Source organism: Cynocephalus volans, chromosome X (assembly GCF_027409185.1).
Source record: "Cynocephalus volans isolate mCynVol1 chromosome X, mCynVol1.pri, whole genome shotgun sequence".
NCBI lineage: Eukaryota > Metazoa > Chordata > Mammalia > Dermoptera > Cynocephalidae > Cynocephalus > Cynocephalus volans.
The window spans coordinates 136,999,019-137,022,526 of record NC_084478.1 but is presented as its reverse complement, the minus strand read 5'-3'; the positions used below and the strand labels follow the sequence as shown (position 1 = coordinate 137,022,526).

The 23,508-nt window shown below is 34.3% G+C and overlaps 1 protein-coding gene across 4 annotated transcripts in view; it reads right to left on the bottom strand.

Moving 5' to 3' along the window:
* Positions 1 to 23,508, bottom strand: part of STAG2 (STAG2 cohesin complex component) — a 116,071-nt gene that overhangs the window by 28,836 nt on the left and 63,727 nt on the right. For all 4 annotated transcript variants that reach the window (XM_063083167.1, XM_063083166.1, XM_063083170.1 and 1 more), the window contains exons 10-23: positions 22,668 to 22,791; positions 21,222 to 21,320; positions 21,038 to 21,117; positions 11,047 to 11,154; positions 9,342 to 9,453; positions 7,350 to 7,467; positions 6,810 to 6,913; positions 5,693 to 5,785; positions 5,464 to 5,553; positions 4,711 to 4,914; positions 4,221 to 4,291; positions 3,776 to 3,863; positions 3,602 to 3,682; positions 1,779 to 1,871 (exon numbers count right to left, since the gene is read on the bottom strand). In XM_063083167.1, the coding sequence (XP_062939237.1) occupies positions 1,779 to 1,871; positions 3,602 to 3,682; positions 3,776 to 3,863; positions 4,221 to 4,291; positions 4,711 to 4,914; positions 5,464 to 5,553; positions 5,693 to 5,785; positions 6,810 to 6,913; positions 7,350 to 7,467; positions 9,342 to 9,453; positions 11,047 to 11,154; positions 21,038 to 21,117; positions 21,222 to 21,320; positions 22,668 to 22,791 (1,465 nt within the window). The remainder of the gene's footprint in view (positions 1 to 1,778; positions 1,872 to 3,601; positions 3,683 to 3,775; positions 3,864 to 4,220; positions 4,292 to 4,710; positions 4,915 to 5,463; positions 5,554 to 5,692; positions 5,786 to 6,809; positions 6,914 to 7,349; positions 7,468 to 9,341; positions 9,454 to 11,046; positions 11,155 to 21,037; positions 21,118 to 21,221; positions 21,321 to 22,667; positions 22,792 to 23,508) is intronic.

The following is a 23,508-nucleotide window of genomic DNA, read 5'->3' as shown; positions in this document are numbered from 1 at the left end:
TTTCAGTTTACAAAAACCTGCAACATATATAGTAATGATATAAAGTGTTAAGTATGGTGATATTTACTAATTAGGAGAATCTAGCAGGTCAAGCGAATTGACCAGAACATATTCTTGGAAGCTGTTACGATGACTGAAACACAGCTGTTTAACAACCAAATAATTAATCTCCAAGGCCTGAACATGAGATTATATAGCAGGTAACACAGGCTAACCCACAAAAATGATGTGTTAATGCTATAAAAGAGAGAATATTAAGTTGAATATCTTGGTGGCAGAGGCGAATATAAAGTACCATCTCATATATTAGGTTTGGATCTGTGCATTCTCCATTAAACTCCTATTCTAAGAGTTTAAATCTAAACTCAATTTACTACCATCAGAAATCATGTTCCTTTCATCTGAATTGTAGAGATAAAATAGTTCCACACCCTTTATTGCTACAGTTCAAAACTACATACTTAAAACTGGAGTGAATTCAGCAATGTAATAGTTGTAGAAATATACTCAATATTTGTGCAAGAAAAATGCAAAATTCAGCCATAGGCCATTGAATATCTTCTTGGCCACTGAGTATCTTCTCATTTATGTGTGCCCAAGCACATACTCATAGGAGGGATAAAAGGGAGTTGAAAACAAGAAGAAAAAGAGACTAACAGCTAGGCACTGAATGCAAATTTTTAACTATAAAAAGTCCAAATATATTTTATTAAAATTAGTTTTGATATTTTAAAATAAAGACAAGTGACAAACGAAAGGACTGGTATATCTGAACAACTTTCTCGGTAGTTTAAAGAAGTAAATATAAATACACTCTGAACTAAAATACACAGTACCCAACATACCACAGCTTCTAAAAATAGCACTTGGGGTAACTACTGGAATTCTAACCCAATAAACAAAGATTAAGATGAAATGGTCAAAAACTTTGAAATCACCATCAGCATTTTAACTATACCATATTAATATTTTTTTATGAAATGTTTATCAAAACATCTTTTCCATAGAAGCATTTAAAAAGCACGCTACCGATAAAGCTTAATCCTCTCAGTTAGGGAATTCTAACCGAACATGACCTTAATCAAACTAGATCCAACAAGGTAACAGTCTATTTCCAGAATTGAGAAAGTTGGCAGTAATGGAATCATGAAAGCAAATGGAGTGGGAAAGTAACACTTGGGAGACAGGTAAGTGATTAAAAATTTTTATTTCAGACAAGGTCCACACAAAGATCAGGATGGGCAGGAATTTCAACATCTGATAATATTCTTAGAGATGACAAAACCTTTTGGACCTTTTCTCCCTGAAGCAAATTTATTATACTTGTTGCTTTCAGAAATGGCTTCTGTAATTTCATACACCTGTAATTTGTATAAATTGTTTACAATGTGTTTCATGAAGAAACAACACATAAACAACTTAATATGAGGGTAATCTATAATGTAATTACAAACTCCATGTAAAATTAATAAGTCAATTTTATTATGTATGTGCAATTCCAACACATAAATCTATTTTTCAACATGGTATATATAGGAAGATACAAGACATCTTGACTTTGCTCAATCTTAGTATTATTTAAATTTTCTACATTAGTTCAAATTTATAAAGGTTGCTTACAAAAATTATTATCACGGGCTGGCCAGTTACCTCAGTTGGTTAGAGCACCAAGGTCAAGGGTTCAGATCCCCATGGCCAGCCACCAAAACAAAAAGCAAACAAAACAAACAAACAAAAAAAACCCCCACAAAAGATTACTATCTATGGTAATTACTAACCTGTTCCTTAACAGTAGTATTCACGTTGGTCAGGTAATGCTGACATATCTGACAAAATACCCTCATCTGTTTCTTTAAACGCAGTAAGTCCTCCTTAAAAGAATTTAACAAGAACATTTTAAAATACTGTATAAATAACTCATTCAGTATTTCTTTAAAATGTTTTAAATTAAACTAGACCATTTTTCTTACAATTCTCACCAAATTACAGCCTTAAAAATATCAGGCATACTAATGAATAATATCTCAAGTGGTCTGGGTCCTCTAGAATGAGGAAACTTATATAATCACATACAGCTACGTTTAATAAAGCCACTAGGTCAGAATGGTTAAAGAGTAAAGATTTATGCTCCATGCTCACTTTATTATTTGAAGGGTGGCCTACTCATGAATGGAAAAAAATAATTAGTCAAAAAGGGGACAGCATCTTCCCTTTCTTATTTGAAGGATACTAGTTGTACTTTATAAAAATTAAGAGAGCGGCAAAAATTAGTTTTGTGGTATTACTCTAAACTTTAAAATATCTCAAACTTACACTAAAAAGATTAATCTTATTAATCTTACATTTTTTTTCTATTCCTAAATATTTACCAGCTTACATAAAGTTGAAAATTGTTCTATAAAGATCAACCACATTAACGTACTTAAGTTACCACCTTTGGCCCATTTTGTAATGGCTGCCAAGTGATAGAATATCAGTAAACATTTGGTATATGTAATAGAGAAGTTAAATAAAAACAGTTTTAACTTGGAGATCACATTTGGTGAAAACTCAACCAAGCTACTCATCCTTTTCCTCTACTAAAGTATTGCCTTTTCCCATTATAATTTTTAATTTTTGACACAGGTGAGCAATCATATATATGCTAATATGATCACTAGGCCAGCTGCATGTAGATCTTATGTCTTGGCATTCCTTTGATATTTAGTTAAATAAACTTCTTCCTGGGTATTTGACAAAAAGTACACAATTTTAACAACAATACTATATTGATTTTTCAAGAAGAAAAATCCATGTGAGTTATAACAGCATCTTAAAAGCACAGAAAATTCTAAGTATTTCACACTATTCTGTGGGTTTACGCAATACAAACTTACTATCAACAGGATTCCTTTTTGAAGAAAATACCTATGAACTAACTTTATAATTCCCAGAAATTGCTTAATATTTATAAAAATGAACCCACATAATATTTAAGGCAACATCTACTACTATAAGTACAATGTTTAAGCTTCCGATGTACAAATGGAAAAGACTGTCCTGTTCAGCTCAATTATTAAACACATCAAGGATTATCATTACAGGTAGAGTTTTAAATGTTCTGTGTACTAGTAGTTGACACATTATATTCAATTGGAAAATGATTTAACATGAATTTGAAACATCACTAGAGAGATCTTAATGAATAAGGTGATCCCAAAACAATACCAGGGCATAAGATCGAGATGCAGCTGACTTATTATCTTCAATTTATGTAATCTAATAGCTGTATGTGTTTGTTACAAAGGCTCTTGGTCATGATTTACAAAATCTATCTGTATTCACCAATGATGAGAATATGGAAAGCTTTAAATTATTCCACCTTCAAATGTGAACAATTTTTAATTAAAAATCATACCTTGAAACAAACCATATTAATGTTCTTCCACTGAATATACATCCAACTCCAAACAGGACTGTTTTTAAAGGTACATGTTCATTAATGGTAGATGAGAAACAAACAAAACTTCGTGCAAATAACAAGTCTTATTCAACATATAAGTTTGCTGAAAACTATTAATGATATTTAATCTAATAAAAACACTACTGAACCACCACAAACCTTTGTAGAGCTGCTTTCAGTTATCTTAGCAAGCTGCCAAAGGATTACATAGTGAGTACACTGTAGTGCATGAATAACAATCTGTAAAAAGAACCAAAAGAATACAGTTAAAATTTAAAAGCCACAAGATTTCATTCTCAAAGTTAAATATGAAACTTAAAAGTAAATAAAAACCTGCTCAGGCATATCTCCATTTTCAATTCCGGTTTTCAAGAGTTTGTAATTGCAAGCAAACAAATCCCACTTTGAAAGATCATGGGCACTGCAAAAAAAGAAAAGAAAAAGAAAAAGAATTTAAGTTATATTAAAAAGCTAATCCTAATCATAATTGTTTTGGACTTGAGTATTAAAAGAATACTGTTAAAGTACATACAGTACTTCAAAAGTAAATTTAACTTGTCCCCACAACAAAAAATAAATGTATCTTTTTCAAAAAGTATGTTAGATGATAATCTGTCAGTCATTCCCCAATTCAAAACATGACTCTATCAAGTAATTTTTTCTCAAAAGCAAAAGAAATCTTGCAAAAATTCTGATAACGTTATAACCCATAAAACATGCAAGTTGTTCTAATTTTGCTACAGTTTTAAGAAATCAGAAACTGTAAGATGCAACTTACTTATGAAAAGCAGTGATCCTCTTCAACGTTGACAATACCTGATATGCATCATCCTCATCAGGTTCTTCACCCTGTAAATGTTAATTACACATTAAGAACTACCAAAGTGAAAAATCCTAGGCTATCAAAATGGTGATACCACCTTGAAAACTGAAGAATAACATTATAAAAACCACAAATTAACTTTGTCATTCAATACCTAGACATGGCCAAATTCACAGCAATATGGTTGGGTATGAGTCAACACAAGATTGTCATAGTGGGTACATCATACAATGTTAGTTCTACTTTTCACCTTCTCCAAATCACAGATTCTTACCCTTTCCTGTTTTGGCAGAGGAGTAATAGTAGCCTGATGAGTCACAGAATGAAAAGCCTGAACATCTTTTCAACATACTACTAGGGACTATCACCAGGACTAACACTTATGTGGCTAATTTAAGTTACTGGAAGGGAGGAGTCCAAGTGATAAAATACTTGTATTATATACCTCTTGCAGAAAATCTTCAAGAAGCCGGTTGAATTTATCTGCCAATTCATCTATCAGTTGACTTCTTGAAATATCTACTCTGTTGAAGATTGTGAACTCTTCATTACAGAGTGCATGGTAAGTTTTAGAACATGCTTCCAAAACATCTGTATCTGTGTGCTTCTCTACAATATTCCGGATCTGTCGCAATAAGGCGTCCAAATGCTGCAAAATAAAAATTTTTTCATCAAAGCTAAAGTATATATGATAGGCATAAAGCGACTACACCACCATACAACAATGGTGAAATTTTTCAAATACTCTACAACATAGGTCATACATATTAAGATGTTTCTAGTCATGGTAAATACACTGATTACCCATATGTATTTTCTCAACTATAACAGGAATAATACTACCTATCTCATAGAATGTTAATACATACAAAGTGCTCATAATAGTTCCTGGAACATAGTAAAAGAATTAAATGAATATTAGCTTTTGTTTTGTAATTGTTATTATCCAGTTACCCACCCTACCAATCTCCATAAATGATGACATAATGGCTAAGAATGAAGGTATGGCTGTGGGCATGAAGCAAAAGGAACCTTCATTAGCACCATTCTCTAAATTCAACTGACCTAAAATATAGACATCATAAGACACAGGTCTCCTATCATATTACAAAAACATATTTCAAAAAATATAAACAGTTATGATGGGATAAACTAAATAATGTTTCTTCAAGGTTTTTTACACACAAAAACACCTTACCTTTTCTAATCGTCCAGTGGTATATATTTCCAAATCAAAGTACTGAGGCAACTGCAACAAGTTAGTCACCTTTTCTGCATCTATAGAGTACTTTGAAATAAAAAGATAATGTTAAAAACATCACAATAATGGTAAGTAAACAATATAATATTCTGTGAGGCAACTGAAAAAAAAAAAAAAAAAAACCCTGTGAATTCTTAGTATTACTATGATATTGACACAAGCTTACTTTTGCTAATAACTGAGGAAGGGCCACAGCAAAAAGTTCAGTGATTTTTGTCCTGTCATCCAATTGGGTCTTCTTCTCCTTTGCTGTCAGCACCTAAAGTAACACAAAACATTTATAAATATTTAAGCCCATTAAAACTGGTGAGTGCTCAAGTTTTAGTTAAGACATACAAAATAAACAATAAAACTATATTTTAAATAATGGACAAAAGAATTTCTACTCTAAAACTTTAACCCTAAAAGTGACAAAAAGAGAATAATTTACACATTATTAAAAAAACAAAGCCACCTGGAATTTTTAAAAATTGCCCTAAAAGGAAAATCAATATCCAATTAGATTAACCAACTCTACCTGTGAAGGAAGGAAAAGCAGGAATAGGAAAAGTAGTTAAGGAGCTTATGTAATAATGTGATTGAGCAGCATTTCAGCTTACACATGACACATGGGTTACAAAATACTAAGTTGTTACCAGCAATTAGAAAAACAAATAAAACGCAACTTTAAAAAAAAAAAACAGAAATAAAATAGAAAAAATAGAATGCATCAAATACCATAAGTTTTAGTTGTTTCAGTTATACACAAACACACATATATACGTGTGTACTAGGCCACAATATGAAAATTTATTTTTGTGCTTCACAGTCAAAAGTTTAAAAGCCTGTGGAATTATTGCTGTAAAATGCAAATTCTTGTGAACTATGCAATATTGCATTAAAATCTGATACCAGAAAATAGGAATTTCCCAGTTTTAATTACTAATTACCTCCATTTTTATTTCTGATTGTATATTAGAAGAAAAAGAAAGCAAATCTATAAATAAGCCAAAACATAAAAATGCACCATTCTAAAATGGTGTACTACATTCAGTCTTCAGAGTAGGAACTGTCAATCACAGTATCTCCTGCACTAACTAGAAGTGTCTCAGGGAAGGAATATAAATTCCTCTAATTGCTAGTGCTTTAAAATTTACTTCTACCACATATTTATAAGCAAAGGTCATCTGAAAAACAAAATGTAAGATTCAATAACTTTTGTTCTCTGGTTAAAATAGGATTTTTAAAAAAGATACTGAAAGAAGAGAAATGCAGTTTAGAATACTTTAAAGACATTGTCGTACCCTTTTTCCTGTCCCTCTTCCCACAGGAGGATGACATTCAGCTGCTTGTCTAATAGTACAAAGCATTATTTCAATCAGAGCACTCTCTTGCCTGTCTGTTAGTGCTAAAAAAAAAAAAGGAAAAAGGAAAAAGGAGTTAACCTATTTCTCCCTATATGCCATTTGTAATTATTACATAACAGTTTCTATTGCCTGTGAACAGAATCTGACCTAATGTATTAAGGAAAATCCCGTTACTATATCACGGAAAAGATCAGAATAGGTTAAATTTTCCTAAACCCCTCAAGCATTGCAAATCTGTCCACCACAGATCCACATATTTGAGCAAAGAAAATAGGAACCCAGATACAAAAAAAATAAAGAATGTTGACAGCAATTACATCTCTCTACATAGCATAATATTCAGGTATATTAAAACAAAATTATGTACAGAGTAGAATTTTCTGTCAGTTATTTTAACACTAAAAACAAGGTGGAACGAGTAAAATCTATTTTCAAAACTGTGTAGACAACAAAAATACCATAACTAAACATCCTTACCTTCCTCTCCACTAAGAGGCTCCTCCAACAACAAGCTATTCATACATTCCCAGTCTTTCAGCAGCTCAGTAGCACAGTCCCACATACTATCCACAAGGTATGCTGCATGCTCATGTAACTAAAATTAAAAGTGAATATGTTCTTAGAAAAATAGCATACTAGCCTTAACTCAAAAGAATGGAAGCTTTGTTGGCACCATGTACAAACTCAGTGATCTGTTTTTTGAGGTCAAATGAAAGAAAGAACAGAGAAGAAACTGCCTTAGCTTGCTGTGTGTATGTAAGTAAACCTTGTTGGATAGCATCATTAAACATTTTTAACAATAATCATTAACATAAAAATTTTATGAAAAGATTATATGCATACTTACTGCTTATTTGGACTTAACATTACATCAGTTAACTATTTTCAATATTTATTTTAATTGAATGGGAATGATAATGGTTAATTAAAACATAAAATATGTGTTTACTTGTCAATTCAATATACAGTACAAATTATTCTCATCATTCTCTAAAGCTTAAATACCCTACCACTTCCAACTTATTTAGGGGAGAAGCATAACCATGAGACCAAAACCTGTCAAAGACATTACAAATAAAAAAGAAATTATAGATCAATACCCTTCATGAGTAATAAGAGGGAATATCCTCAAATACTGGCAAACCAAATCCACCAATATATAAAAACGATAATAGAGCATGACCAAGTAGAGCTTACCATAGGAATTCAAGGTTGGTTCAACGTTCAAAAAAATCACTTAATGTAATTCAATACATTAACATAATAAAGAATAAAAAATCATCTCAAGGGACACAGAAAATGTATTTTACAGAATTCAAAATCCATTCATTATAGAATCTCTCAGCAAAAAAAGGGATAGAAGGAAACATGCTCAATCTATTTTCAAAACTGTCTAGACAACAAAAGTACCATAATAAATATAAACTTGAAATTTATATCAATCTGATAATACCTACATACCTATAGCTAACAACATAACTGATGATAAAATATTAGATGCTTTTCCGTTAAGATCAGGAACAATTTAAAGATGTCTACTCTTACCACTTCTTTTTTTTATACACATTTTTTTATTGAAACATATTAGATATATCTGTGGGATATAGTGTTGAATATCAATACCAGTGTGCAATATGTGAAGCTCAAATCAGGATATTTAGTATATTTGACATTATATTATGTAATCGATTTTTGTGGATACTCTTACCACTTCGATTCAACATTCTACTGGAGGTCTTAGCCAGTTCAATAAGGCAAGAAAAAAATAAATGAGAAAAAAATATTGGAAAGAAAGTAAAATTATCTTTATTTGCAAATGACCTACTGCATATTGTAGAAAATCCTGAGGAATCTATTTAAAAATTAGTAAAATAAGTAAATTTAGAAAAGTTGCAGGATGGGAGGTCAATATTCAAAAACCAATTATGTATATCTCTACATAGAAACAATTAGAAAATTAAATTGAAAGGCCCTAACACTAGTTAAATAATACATAATATGAACACCAAAAATAAATTTTGAGCCCACTCACAATCTGGTTAACAGGTAGATTATCAGCTTGAGGGAGAGTGATGTAAATTCACACCTACAGCAATAGTAATAATAGCAAGTACCAACATTTGAGAATTTACAATGGGCTAAGTCATGCTAAAAGTTGAACGTGGATTATCTCAGTGTTACCTAAGAAATTATTACCTACCTTTTTACTAGGAAGCTGAAGCTTACAAAGATTAAAGATTATCAGGTTTTTCTCACTCCAAAATTTATGTTCTCAGCACTATACATAAATCTTGTTTGAACATCTTACTAAAAAGCAGAAGGTATTTAAAAAAAAATTTTTGTGTGTGTAGTAGTTAGATCTCCATTCTATTCAAAATTTACTCTTGTTATGTGGAAGATTTTTAGACATACATCATTTTAATCCCTTATCCAAAAATTTTTGAACATAAATAAATAAGATCAACTAACCTCACTTTCCAGGAAGAAAAAAACCAACGTCTTAACAAGGTTGGCATTTGGACCTTGTCTTCCCCTTCTTTTCATCATTCCATCCTCCTCTGGATCTCTACGACTAAAGAGCCTATGAACAAAGCAAAATACTTAATTTAAAACAAAAAATCTTATTTCCTAATCAAAAACATTAAATTCACTGTTTGGATTCCATATTTAAGCATCTAACAAATTATAAAGGGGAAGTGAGTAGGTACAATATTGTCCAACATTATACCATTAAGCAAATAATTGCTATAAACCTCTTTTCACCCTTGATAGTACTTCTAAGTCCTTTTAAAGTAACTTCTCAAGTTAAGTCTGAGTTTTAATATATATATATATATATATATACACACACACATATATATATATATATATATATATATACACACACACACACACACATATATATATATATATATATATATATATATATATATATATATTTTCCCCCCCTCTAAAGAAGACCGGTAAGTGGATCTTAACCCTTGAGTTGGTATTGTTAGCACCACACTCTTCCAAGTGAGCTAAACAGCTATCCCTATATAGGGATCTGAACCTGTGGCTTTGGTGTTAGCACTACACTCTCCCAAGTGAGCCACGGGCTGGCCCTATAAATTATTTTTTTTAAAACCTCACTGCATTTCATACAACTGCTTCCTTTCATAAAGGTAGTACACTGACTAACCTACACCATTTATGCACAAAAATGATACATATTTGATACGTATTTTTCTTTAAAACTGATCCTATATTTTACTTCTATCCATTTTTGTAAAATTAACCCAACTTAGTGGCCTTTTTCTATGGACAACATGGCTGTTTTTCCTCATAAACAACAAAAGAGAACACTGCATAATGAAGAATAGAAAACTGTACTGTCAATCTTTTACACCACCTATTCTCTGTAATACATTTGCACCCCAAATGGGCATTTATTTATTTTAGTTTTATTATTTTTAAGACTAGTCAAGTGCACTATTGAAAAGGGGGGGGGAGTAAAACAAGGAATTTGATCTGTAAATGACTGTGAACAGTCAATTGAGATAACTCACTACATTCGAACCAGCCCCAAATGGGCATTTTAATAAAATCATAGCAAAAAAATTATTTACTCCATGTAGTTCAAAATGTTCTCTATCAAAGGTATTACGTAACATTTGCTGAATGTTTTCTGTGATCAGATGTTCACCCTGCTATCCATACTACCCAATCTGGGATGTTAAATAGCATCATAAAAGTAAAGAGATCATAGTATTCTTGGGATTCTTAAATCATACTATATTAAGTACTTACAGCAGAGCCTTTAATATTTTGTAATGAAAAATAAAAAAGCTTAAGATTAAATAGTGTAGTACAGGCAATATTTGGAAGCTAAAGTAGATATAAAGAAGAGCGAACAATTAGAAAGAATTCAGTCTTAATATTATAATTAGGTCTTCTTTTAAGCATATTCATTAAAAGACATGGGTACATTTCCCTTTAAAGATCTAACTTACATTAAAGGAACTGGAGGGGAGAAATCTAAACTTTTAAAGGAAATAGTAAAATGTGAAAGCTTCAATTTGACCTGTGCTGAGTAATTTTTTAAATAACTTATATATGTTTGTGTATTTTAATAAAGTATGATACAATAAATGTTATGAAAGTATTCTTTAGAAAATAACAGAAACAGATTTACTTTTTGTAGAGAAATTCTCCAGCTGCTACTGCTACTGGCCGGTGAGCTGAGTAAACCAGATGATAGACATTTTCACAATCTTCAGCAGTAAGAACTTCTTCACTACTCCTAAAAAGAAATAAGCAGTAACAGGTTTTTTAGTGATGTCATAATTCTAAGCATATTAAGAGTACAAAAATTCATGTTCATACATTTAACAATTGTAAACTTTCACAAATTTGTGTCAAAGAAAAATTTAAAAGGTATCAGCCTTATTTAATTGTCACCTGTTGGTAAAAGTTTGCCTCAACAAAAGAGCTGAGTATTTTATTACAATGAAAAATAAATGGGACACAGTCTTCCAGTCAAGATGGCGGAATAGACAGTCCCAAGCATCACTCTCTCTCACAAATCAACCAATTTACAACTATAAAAAAGCAAAAACAGCCAAGCTGGGGTCACTAGAGCTCAGGGAAAGAAGAGGAGAGAGCTACGGAGTACATGAAGGTAGGTGGGAGAAACCATGATGAGAGAAAGAAAAAACTGCTCAATTTCATGCCGCAGCCACTTTAAGGCCAGGGCTGCTGAACGGATGGAGCAGGTGCCAGCAAAAGCCACAGTTGTGCCCTTCGGATGGAGTTACTTGGAGGCGACAGGGAGAAGAGGACCTTGGCAGCCCCCAGGCCAGCAAGACCACTAATAGGGTTCCCATGGACCAACATAGGAGCAAGGAGCCACAACAACTGAAAAAAAAGAGCCACTCAGAGGCTGATGGGTCATCGCAAGGGACCAGCGCACAGCCTGCCCTGTCCCATGGGAAGTGTTTGGAGCACGGGCGGTGGGGGAGACAGGCCTACCAGGGGAACACTGAGGCACAGCAAGGACCACTTGGAGACTGGTCAGGAATACAGAATTGCATGGGGTGCATTTTGATGAAAAGACTCAGGCCCAGGTCAGAATTTCTACACAACCCAGCTACACCAGGTCTCTGGAGAGCCAGAAGCACCTATAAAGTCAACCATTAAAACCTGAGCTGTACAAAAAGCCTTCCCTAGGGAATTAGCAGCAAAGCAGCAATTTAGCTAAACCACACAGCTCAAGTACTGGTCCCCACAGGAAGTTCCCCCATTTAGAAGCAAAGGACAAGAAATTAGTTCCGGCCCAGGAACACTGCCAGTGCCTTGGGGCCCACCTGGGGACTTGAGGCATGGAGCTGAGGACTGGAACCTCCCCCCCCAACAACCAGGCACACTGCCAGCACCTTGGGGCCTACCCGGGGACCTGGGGCATGCAGCCAGGGACTGGACTCCCCCACCCCTTCCCACAACCAGGCACACCACCAGCACCAAGGAGCATGCCAAAACATCACCTCCATGTGTGTGGCCCACCACAGCCACCTCAATAACCATGGCTGCCATGAAAGCGGCTAGACGCCACAACCACAGTGCAGATGGTCCACCAGCCACTGGAGTGCATTGACACAAGGACAGTCACCAGCAGAGACCAAAGAAAAGAAGAGGATGTCTCTCTCCATAAAGCCCATTCCAGAGTGACAGAAGCATCTGCTCTATGGTAATATTGGGGGACCTGAACATACCTCTCATCATTGGACAAGTCATCTAGGCAACAAATCAACAGAGTAACCATTACTCTTTCAGAAGGAGAGAAGAAATCTAGGGTAGTTAGAGGTGGGAGGGGGAAGAGAGGGGGGATGGGAGAGATTGGACAAGGGGCATAAAGAATACATAGGATTTGTAACAATATATATGCTAGTAATATTAATTTGATCAACATATGTCAACGTTAAACCCCAAAAGTATGTACAATCAACTATGATTCAATAAATTTTTTTTTTTAATGCACACACAAAATACAAACTGTAGGGGCTGGCTGATTAACTCATTGTGAGAGCACTGGGAAAGCGTGGTGCTGATAATACCTAGGTCAAGGGTTCGGATCCCTGTACTAGCCAGTCGCCAAAAAAAAAAAAAACCACCTATTTAATTTCACCTATGTAAAGCTCAAAAGAGTGAAAAACTATCTAGTGTTTAGGGAAGAAGTAAACATATCCCTGTCATCTACAGTTTAGATGAGGAAAGCACACAGAGAGGCGAAGAAGTGATCCCATGGAACAGCAAGATAGTGGCCAGTCACCTGCAGGGGACAGAAGAGGCCTCTTGTGCTTGGCAAAGGAGATGGGGGGAAGGCTCTGGGATGCTTGCACAACCCCAATGGTGGGTACATAAGTGTTCCTCTTAAAACAATTCATTCCATTACACATTTTTGTACGTTTATTTTTATGCTCTTTTCTGTATATGTATTATAAACCACGATAAAAAGTTTTTAAAAATTTTTTTAAAAAGCTAAATGGGAGGTAAAATTAAGAGTAAATACAGAATGTGAACAAATAAATGTTGAAGAAAATTCTCTGATATGGATGCTAAAGGGAAATGAAAACAAAATAATGAAAACTAATGTAGAAAGTAAAGTGGCAGCATGCTAAGAGCTTAGAGTTCATAATCATAGAGAACACTTTGCATATATTTAATAGTAATACTAAGGAAAGTCAGTATCACAACATTAAAATATACTAATGCCCCACTTATCTCACACTGATGAAGAGTACTTCATCCACCATGTACTGAACACCACATAAGGCAATACAAGTAGATTTTCCAAAAAATTATAAGTTTAAGTGCCAAAGATCTTTCATTGCACGACTGGCCGGTTAGCTCACTTTGTAAAAGCACGGTGCTAATAACACAGAGGACATGGGTTAGGATCCCAGTACAGGCCAGATGCCAAAAAAAGAAAAAGAAAAGCAAAGATCTTTCACTGCAATCTGTCACTGGGAAAATCTTACTAAAAAATGCAGTGCTCATTTTCCTGATCTTATTTTTTAAAATAAAATAATAATAATAATAATAATAATAATAATAATAATAAGCCTAACAAAATCTTCTTGGTAAATCACAGTCATTTTTAGGGGCCCATCAAAAACAACACTCAAGGTAAACCTTGGTGTGTTCTTCCCTTGGGACTGCATTCAGGATCCTGGCCTATGGCAGGTCTTTCCCTCCTAATATGCTTCCAGTCTACTGTGAGATAAACATTCTAGGTTTCTACCATCATAGACAAATTAAAAACCATAGGAACACTGCCACAGAGATAAGCCTACGAACATTAGTTTCTAAAAGAGCACAGATTCTTTTTACTTTTTGGTTTTCTGTTATGGTAAAGGCTTCCAGAAGTCTAATGTCTAGGAAGTATTACTTCTTTTTGAGAGAAAAAGAAACTAAATTTTTAAAATTCATGTTTCAAAATCATTTTGCTTTAACTTACTCTATGTATAATACTGAACTGTTTTTGGAAAAGCCACTTGTGTCTTTTTTAATGAAAAAACACTGAACCAGACCAGTTAAAGTACTGTAAATCTGTAGTAGTTCACTCATTTTAAACTTTTGAGAAGTAATGTTCTTAACAAGTTTCAATTATTATGTATATATATGACTGAAAATCAACATAAATGGCTATGACTATCACCTTTCAGAAATATCAGAAACAATGAGAAAAGATGTAAGTAGTGTATTATGGAGGAGGGGGTAAAGAAGCTGCAGAAATATATGTAACGTACTATTACTTTCTTATTTCAGGATTCTTTCAAATTTTTATAACATGTACATAGAAGAGTACCTCAAAAAATTCATGCAGAAATGGAATTAAAAGATAATACGAATCTTTCCATGAACTTCTTGAAGACCCATCCTATTTTTTTTTTTTTTCCCCAAGTCCAAAACAGCTAAGCACCATTTTAATTCCCCACATTCATGTGATATGCTCCATCAACACTACGGCTCATCCATATGACAGACTGTCAGGTAGAAATTTTTTTTTTTTTTTAATTTTATTTTGTCGATATACATTGTGGCTGATTATTGCTCCCCATAACCAAAACCTCCCTCCCTTCTCCCTCCCCCCTCCCCCGGAACAATGTCCTTTCTGTTTGCTTGTCTATCAACTTCAAGGAATTGTAGTTGTTGTGTCTTCTTCCCCCACCCCCGGTTTTGTGTGTGTGTGTGTGTGTGTGTGTGTGTGTGTGTGTGTGTGTGTGTGTGTGTGTGTGTGTGTGTGTGTGTGTGTGTGTGTGTGTGTGTGTGTGTGTGTGTGTGTGTGTGTGTGTGTGTGTGTGTGTGTGTGTGTGTGTGTGTGTGTGTGTGTGTGTGTGTGTGTGTGTGAATTTATATATTAATTTTTAGCTCCCACCAATAAGTGAGAACATGTGGTGTTTCTCTTTCTGTGCCTGACTTGTTTCACTTAATATAATTCTCTCAAGGTCCATCCATGTTGTTGCAAATGGCAGTATTTCATTCGTTTTTATACCTGAGTAGTATTCCATTGTGTAGATGTACCACATTTTCCGTATCCACTCATCTGATGATGGGCATTTGGGCTGGTTCCAACTCTTGGCTATTGTAAAGAGTGCTGCGATAAACATTGGGAAACAGGTATACCTTCAACTTGATGATTTCCATTCCTCTGGGTATATTCCCAACAGTGGGATAGCTGGGTCGTATGGTAGATCTATCTGCAATTGTTTGAGGAACCTCCATACCATTTTCCATAGAGGCTGCACCATTTTGCGGTCCCACCAACAATGTATGAGGGTTCCTTTTTCTCCGCAGCCTCGCCAGCATTTATCGTTCATAGTCTTTTGGATTTTAGCCATCCTAACTGGGGTTAGATGGTATCTCAATGTGGTTTTGATTTGCATTTCCCGGATGCTGAGTGATGTTGAGCATTTTTTCATATGTCTGTTGGCCATTCAGATATCTTCCTTAGAGAAATGCCTATTTAGCTCTTTTGCCCATTTTTTAATTGGGTTGCTTGTTTTCTTCTTGTAAAGTTGTTTGAGTTCCTTATATATTCGGGATATTAATCCCTTGTCAGATATATATTTTGCAAATATTTTCTCCCACTCTGTTGGTTGTCTTTTAACTCTTTTAATTGTTTCTTTTGCTGTGCAGAAGCTTTTTAGTTTGATATAATCCCATTTGTTTATTTTTCCTTTGGTTGCCCGTGCTTTTGGGGTCGTATTCATGAAGTCTGTGCCCAGTCCTATTTCCTGAAGTGTTTCTCCTATGTTTTCTTTAAGAAGTTTTATTGTCTCAGGGTGTATATTTAAATCCTTAATCCATTTTGAGTTGATTTTAGTATACGGCGAGAGGTATGGATCTAGTTTCATTCTCCTGCATATCGATATCCAGTTATCCCAGCACCATTTGCTGAAGAGGCAGTCCCTTCGCCAGTGAATAGGCTTGGTGCCTTTGTCAAAGATCAGCTAGCAGTAAGTGTGTGAGTTGATTTCTGGATTCTCTATTCTATTCCATTGGTCAGTGTGTCTGTTTTTATGCCAGTACCATACTGTTTTGGTTATTATAGCTTTGTAGTATAGCTTAAAGTCAGGTAGTGTTATGCCTCCAGCTTTATTTTTTTTGCTCAGCATTGCTTTGGCTATTCATGGTCTTTTATTGTTCCATATAAATGTCTGGATAGTTTTTTCCATTTCTGAGAAAAATGGCTTTGGAATTTTGATGGGGATTGCATTGAATTTGTATATCACTTTGGGTAGTATGGACATTTTCACTATGTTGATTCTTCCAATCCAAGAGCATGGGATATCTTTCCATCTTCTTGTATCCTCTCTAATTTCTCTCAGCAGTGGTTTGTAGTTCTCATTATAGAGATTTTTCACCTCCTTGGATAACTCAATTCCTAAGTATTTTATTTTTTTGGCGGCTATTTTAAATGGGCAGGCTTTCTTGATTTCTCTTTCTGCATGTTCACTATTGGAGAAAAGAAATGCTACTGATTTTTGTGTGTTGATTTTGTATCCTGCTACTGTGCTGAAATCATTTATCAATTCCAACAGTTTTTTTGTAGAGGTTTTAGGCTGTTCGATATATAGGATCATGTCACCTGCAAACAGGGACAGTTTGACTTCATCTTTTCCAATCTGGATGCCCTTTATTTCCTTCTCTTCTCTGATTGCTCTGGCTAGTACTTCCAACACTATGTTGAATAGGAGTGGTGAGAGTGGGCATCCTTGTCTAGTTCCTGTTCTTAAAGGAAAAGCTTTCAGCTTTTCCCCATTCAGGATGATATTGGCTGTAGGTTTGGCATATATGGCTTTAATTATGTTGAGATACTTTCCCTCTATACCTAACTTATAGAGGGTCTTTGTCATGAATAAGTGCTGAACTTTATCAAATGCTTTTTCAGCATCTATAGATATGATCATATGGTCCTTGTGTTTGAGTTTATTAATATGGTGTATCACATTTATTGATTTGCGTATGTTGAACCAACCTTGCATCCCTGGGATGAATCCCACTTGATCGTGATGAATAATTTTACGTATGTGTTGCTGTATTCTGTTTGCTAGTATTTTAGTGAGGATTTTTGCATCTATATTCATCAAGGATATCGGCCTGTAGTTTTCTTTTTCGGTTATATCTTTACCTGGTTTTGGTATCAGGATGATGTTTGCTTCATAGAATGAGTTTGGGAGATTTGCGTCCATTTCAATCTTTTGGAATAGTTTGTAAAGAATCGGTGTCAATTCCTCTTTGAATGTTTGGTAAAATTCTGCTGTGAATCCATCTGGTGGTCCTGGGCTTTTCTTTGTTGGGAGCCTTCTGATAACAGCTTCAATCTCCTTTATTGTTATTGGTCTGTTCAAACTTTCTACGTCTTCACGGTTCAGTTTTGGGAGCTTGTGTGTGTCCGGAAATTTACCCATTTCCTCCAGATTTTCAAATTTGTTGGCGTATAGTTGTTTATAGTAGTCTCGAATGATTCCTTGTATTTCAGATGGAAGACCCATCCTATTTATAATTATTAAATCCAATTAAAATTAAGGAAAATGAAATGGTTAATAGACTGCTCAAAAAAAGCCCACATAAATGAATTCTCAGAAAATGTCAATATATCTGGAACAGTCTTCTTTTTAATTACTGCAATGTAGTCCATTTCATATAAATGGGGATAATAACCACCACCATCTCACAGGGCTACTGCATTAAGTGAGAAAATCGGGGTGGGTAGTTAGCTTAGTTGGTTAGAAAGCAGCCTTGTTACACCAAGGTCAAGGGTTCAGATCCCTATACAAGCCAACCACAAAATAAATAAATAAATAAATGAGAGAATAAATCCATGTAAAGTGCTTATAATATTATTTTACATACTAACTTAATTTTTCCTCTTCATAAACATCTTGGTTGTTTTCTAATATCTGCTATTACAAACAATGCTGTGTTAGAAAATGTGAGCATTTTAACATCTTTTCGTGCACGCATTTTAAATTTTGATACTGCCCTGTTTCTGCATATCCTCAACATCACAGTGTATCACCAAATGCTTTTTTATCTTTGCCAAGCAAATAGGTATTTTCTTAAAAAAAAAAAAAAAAAGTCTCACTTTAATATGCATGTCTGTCTTTTTACATGTTTAAATTTGTATTTCTGTCAATGATCTGACCCATAACTTTCGGCTGTTTTCCTATCGGGTTTCTGTTCATTTAACTAATTTATAGAAACTGACCCCTTTGATGAAGATATTTTACCCAATCTGACCTTTGTTTTCTGAGTTTGCTTATAATGTTTTATGCCATATAGACATTTTTAGTTTACGATGTACTTAATTCATTGATCTTTTTATGTCTAGGTTTCATGTCGTGCTCAGAAAAATCTTGCACAGTCACTTTACATACAAAATAAAATTTTTAAACCTTCCCACATTTTCATCTAGTACTTTTACAGTTTCATTTATTTGCATTTAAATATCCATCTGAAAATCATTTCGGGTTAAGGAATGAAATACTAATCCAATTTTACTTTTTTCCCAAATACAACCTAGTTGTCATAAAAACATCTACAGACCGTATTTCTCACTGACAGAAAATGCCATCCTCGTCTTATAGTAGAATCCTGGATATACTTGCATTTGTCTCTAGTTCTGCTCTGTTCCACTCATCTCTTTGTCTATTCATGCACCAGTACCAAAATTTTTAAATCGCTATGGTTTTATAATATGACTTAAAATCGTATTGGGCTAGTCCTCACTCATTAGTTTTTACCCGAGTTCTGCTGGCTACTCTTGCACAATACATTTTCCATATGAATGTCACAATTAGCTTGCTATAATTAAAAAAAAGAGAGAGAGACCTTTCTGCCATTGTTACTTGGATCAGCATAAATATATACATTTAGGGAGATTACAAATCTGTAAAAACTGAGTTTTCCTAAGTAAGCTTTCCAAATTCAAGTCTTCTTTTATGTCCCTTAATTGTACTTTATTAATGTTTTTTCAGATATATTTGGCAGATTTCTAGTTTATTCCTTGGCATTTTAATAAAATGTTTGTATTATTTTAAAACAAGGAGAGTTTGATTTTAAGAGTCCCAACACACCATCCAAGTACTTGGTACAGAGAAAGCAACTGATAAATATTTATTTTAAAAAGGAGAAAACAAAAAGTGTTGGTGAGGATGTAGAGAAATTGGAACTTTTATACACTGCTTGTGAGTATGTAAAATGGGGCAACCACTATGGAAAACAGCATGGCGGTTCCTCAAAAAAATTAAACATAAAATTAACATATGATCTATATGGTGATACTTCTGGGTATATGTAAAAGAACTGCAAACAGGGACTCAAAGAGATACTTGTACACCTACAATCGCAGCAGCACTATTCACAACAGCCAAAAGGTGGAAACAGCCCAAATGTCCATCGACTGGTAAATGAACACAATGTGGTATATACTTAAGTGAAATATTATGCAGCCATAAAAAGGAATAAATTTCTGACGATGCTATTATGTGGATGGACTTTAAAGACACCATGCGGAGTAAAATAAGCAAGACACAAAAGGACAGATATTATTATGAGTACACATGTATGAAATATCTAGAATAGGCAAATTCATAGAGAAAGAAAGTAGAAGAATGGTTACCAGGGTCTGGGGATAGGGGAAAATGAGGAGTTAGTGTTTAATGGGTACAGAGTTTCAGTATGGAATGACGAAAAAGTTCTGGAGATAGTGATGACAGTTGCACAACAACGTGAATATACTTAATGTCACTGAACCATACATTTTAAAAAGGTTAAAATGGTAAATATATTTTTACCACAATTTTTAAAAGGAAAAATATGAATAGCAGCACTATTAGATATTAACATAGACTATATCTTAAATTCAGATTGTTTACAGGTACCATGAGAAGCATAACAGAGAAGTTTTAGTAAATGCTCATACTCTATTAACAGCACGACAAAACAGGGCCAGCCCAGTGGCTCACTCGGGAGAGTGCAGCGCTGGTAGCACCGAGGCTGCGGGGTTCGGATCCGATATAGGGATGGCCCGTGCGCTCACTGGCTGAGCGTGGTGCGTACAACACTGTGCCAAGGGTTGTGATCCCCTTACTGGTCAAAAAAAAAAAAAAAAAAAAAAAAAAAGCATGACAAAACACAATAAGCACATCTTTTTTTTTTTTTTTTTTGTCTTTTTTTGGTGACCGGTAAGGGGATCGCAACCCTTGGCGTGGTGTCGCCCGCACCGCGCTCTGCCAGCGAGCGCACCGGCCACTCCTATATAGGATCCGAACCCACGGCGGGAGCGCTGCACTCTCCCGAGTGCGCCACGGGGCCAGCCCTAAGCACATCTTTTAATACACTCAAATGTTTAACTTTATTGCAAGAGCATCAAAAAACAGTAAAATAAGAAGGAAACTGGCCAAGAAAATGGGAATAAAAATTCCTAGCTCAGAATTTCAGATTCTATGGATCCTTCCTTCCTGTGTTTTCTCAACTTTACATGAGGAAATTAAACTTCTAGCTGTAAAATCCCATGATTTAAGCTATTAAAATTTAGACCTAGATGAATCTGAATCAAGTATTCTAATGTATTATTTAGATATCTGTGCATTAGTAATATGCAACAAATACATACTTACTGTAAAACAAGAGTGAGTAATTTTATTGCTTGCACTGCAACATCATATTCTTTGTCAAGAGTCATAGACACAATTCTATCCTAAGAATAAAAAAAAAAAAAAACCAAAATATCTTTAAAAGAAAAGCAAGAGAAAAATATTTTCAAATTATAAGTAATTTTTAAATACTTAAGGTAATACTAACCTTGAACCGACTGGTAAAAAGTTCCAGTTTGGAATTAAGTTCTTTGTTATAATAAAGCCCTTGTAGAGCAGTAAGACACTTGAGTCTTACCTCACCTTGCTAAAAGAAACAAAAGGAGAAAATGCATTAAAACACTGAATTTTCAATCTGAATATTCAAAATGTACACAGTATTTTCTACTTTAAAATTTTAAACATGGTCTATACAACAGCATTTTTTCAGAAACTGTCATCTGGGATAACGTGAAAATAGAAATCAGTACACGACGTTTAAGCCTACATGCCTATGAGGTTACTATTTCTGTAGGCCAACTGATAATTTTTTGGAAATTTGTTACAAGTAAAACTATTGTAAAAGAGAACAGTGGCATATTTCACAATAAGTTTTCCTTTACAGGAAGTAATATTTGGAAGGAATATATACAAGGAACTTCTTCAAGGCCAGTGAAGAGGCAGGATAAGAGAATGGTAGTTTAATGAAAAAATGAAAATAAAAAGGGTCAGAGGCCAAGTTGTGAGATATATGTTTATCAAAAGGGAAAATCACCCTGTTATTCACAGCAACATGGATGAGTCTAGAAGACACTGTGTTAAGTCAAACAAGTCATGCACAGAGAACTGCATGTTCTCACACTCATGCGGGAGCTAAAAAGTGAACTCGAAGTTGAAAGTGGAATTGTGGTTACTAGAGACTGGGAAAGGGTGGGGAGAGGATAGGAAAAGGTTGGTTAGGGGACACAATCTTACAGTTAAATAGGAAGAATAAGTTCTAATGTTCTACAGTACCGCTAGGTGACTATAATTAATTATAATTATTATTAAAATAATAATTAATTGTATATTTTCAAAAGGCTAGAAGAGAGGAGTTCTAATGTTCTCAACATAAAGATAAATGTTTGCAGTGATGAATATGTTATTGTCCTGATTTAATCATGATACACTGTATACATGTATTGGAATATCACTTTGTACCCCATAAATATGTACAATTTTTAAGTAACAAAAAGAGAATCAAAATTGAGGAAATGTTTTAAATGTATGGCACTCAAATAATAACAGAGTAAGGGCTCTTCTTTGTGCACTAAAGAAATGCTTTACCATCACCACCTACCTACATGATCCCTAATAGTTCAGCACAAAAATTAAGTCAACACTGAAGGTTAAATCAGTGGTTAGGACTCAAAAAACTTAAAGGATTTTATGTGACAGAGACCAAGTTTTCATAGAGCAGATAGAAAAGAATAAAGGAGAGAGCCTTATTTATAGGAATGTGGCCCCAAGAATGAGGGTACTTCAAAACGTTCATGGAAGAATTCATATTATCTTTTAATTCCATTTTTCTATGAACTTTTTGAAGTACCCTCATATATACATGTATTATGAATGAGAACTGCAGAGAGCCATGCCTATGTGCAGACACACAAGCAGTCTATAGGGCACATCTTACCTTATCATGCATAGTCCAACCAACATATTTTAAATAACTGTCATTAAGAAAGGCATCACTATACATCTTCATCCAAATACCAATCTCTTCAATGCATATAGCTCGGATTTCAGCTATTGCATCACTGAATGGAGGAAGGAAAAATTATGCATAATTAGTGCCACTATACCACAAGACTTACAGTTTATACAAGAGATGCCAAGTACTTCATATCTACTATGAATATACCACTATCTTAATTATCACTGGGGATTATAAAGTAGATCCTAAACATGACCTCAAACACCAACATCTTACTACAGTTTAGATGGTAAAGCATAATTATCAACACATAAATATTTAAAATGAAATAAAACTACAAACGAAATCCCATCCCCACTTTCTATATCATACCATATCCCAGACTTTGCTCACACTGCTGGGCATGATGTGTACAGGCAACTGCAGTGACACTAGTCTAGCTAGACCATAATTTTCCAGGTGAGAGTTATTTACACATAACATTGAGGCCAAGCTCAATTGGGATTTGAATGTCAATGTCAGACTAAATGATTTTTAAATTCATCCTGTTGGTATTGGTGAGTAATTGAAGGCAGAGGAATAACACAATAAAAGTATGTTTTAAGAAAACTGCAATAACTCTAGGCATGTGAATGATAAGGGAATAGACTAAGGTAATGCTGACAAGAGAAATGAAAAGGTAAGAATGGACACAGGAACATTACAAAGCAAGCATTAACCTGATTCAATAACAGCCAAGTTAAAGAAATGACAGAAAAGTTGAATAAAAACACTACCAATATTTAAGAATATGTTACAGCAGAAACCTATTCTGCTGTAA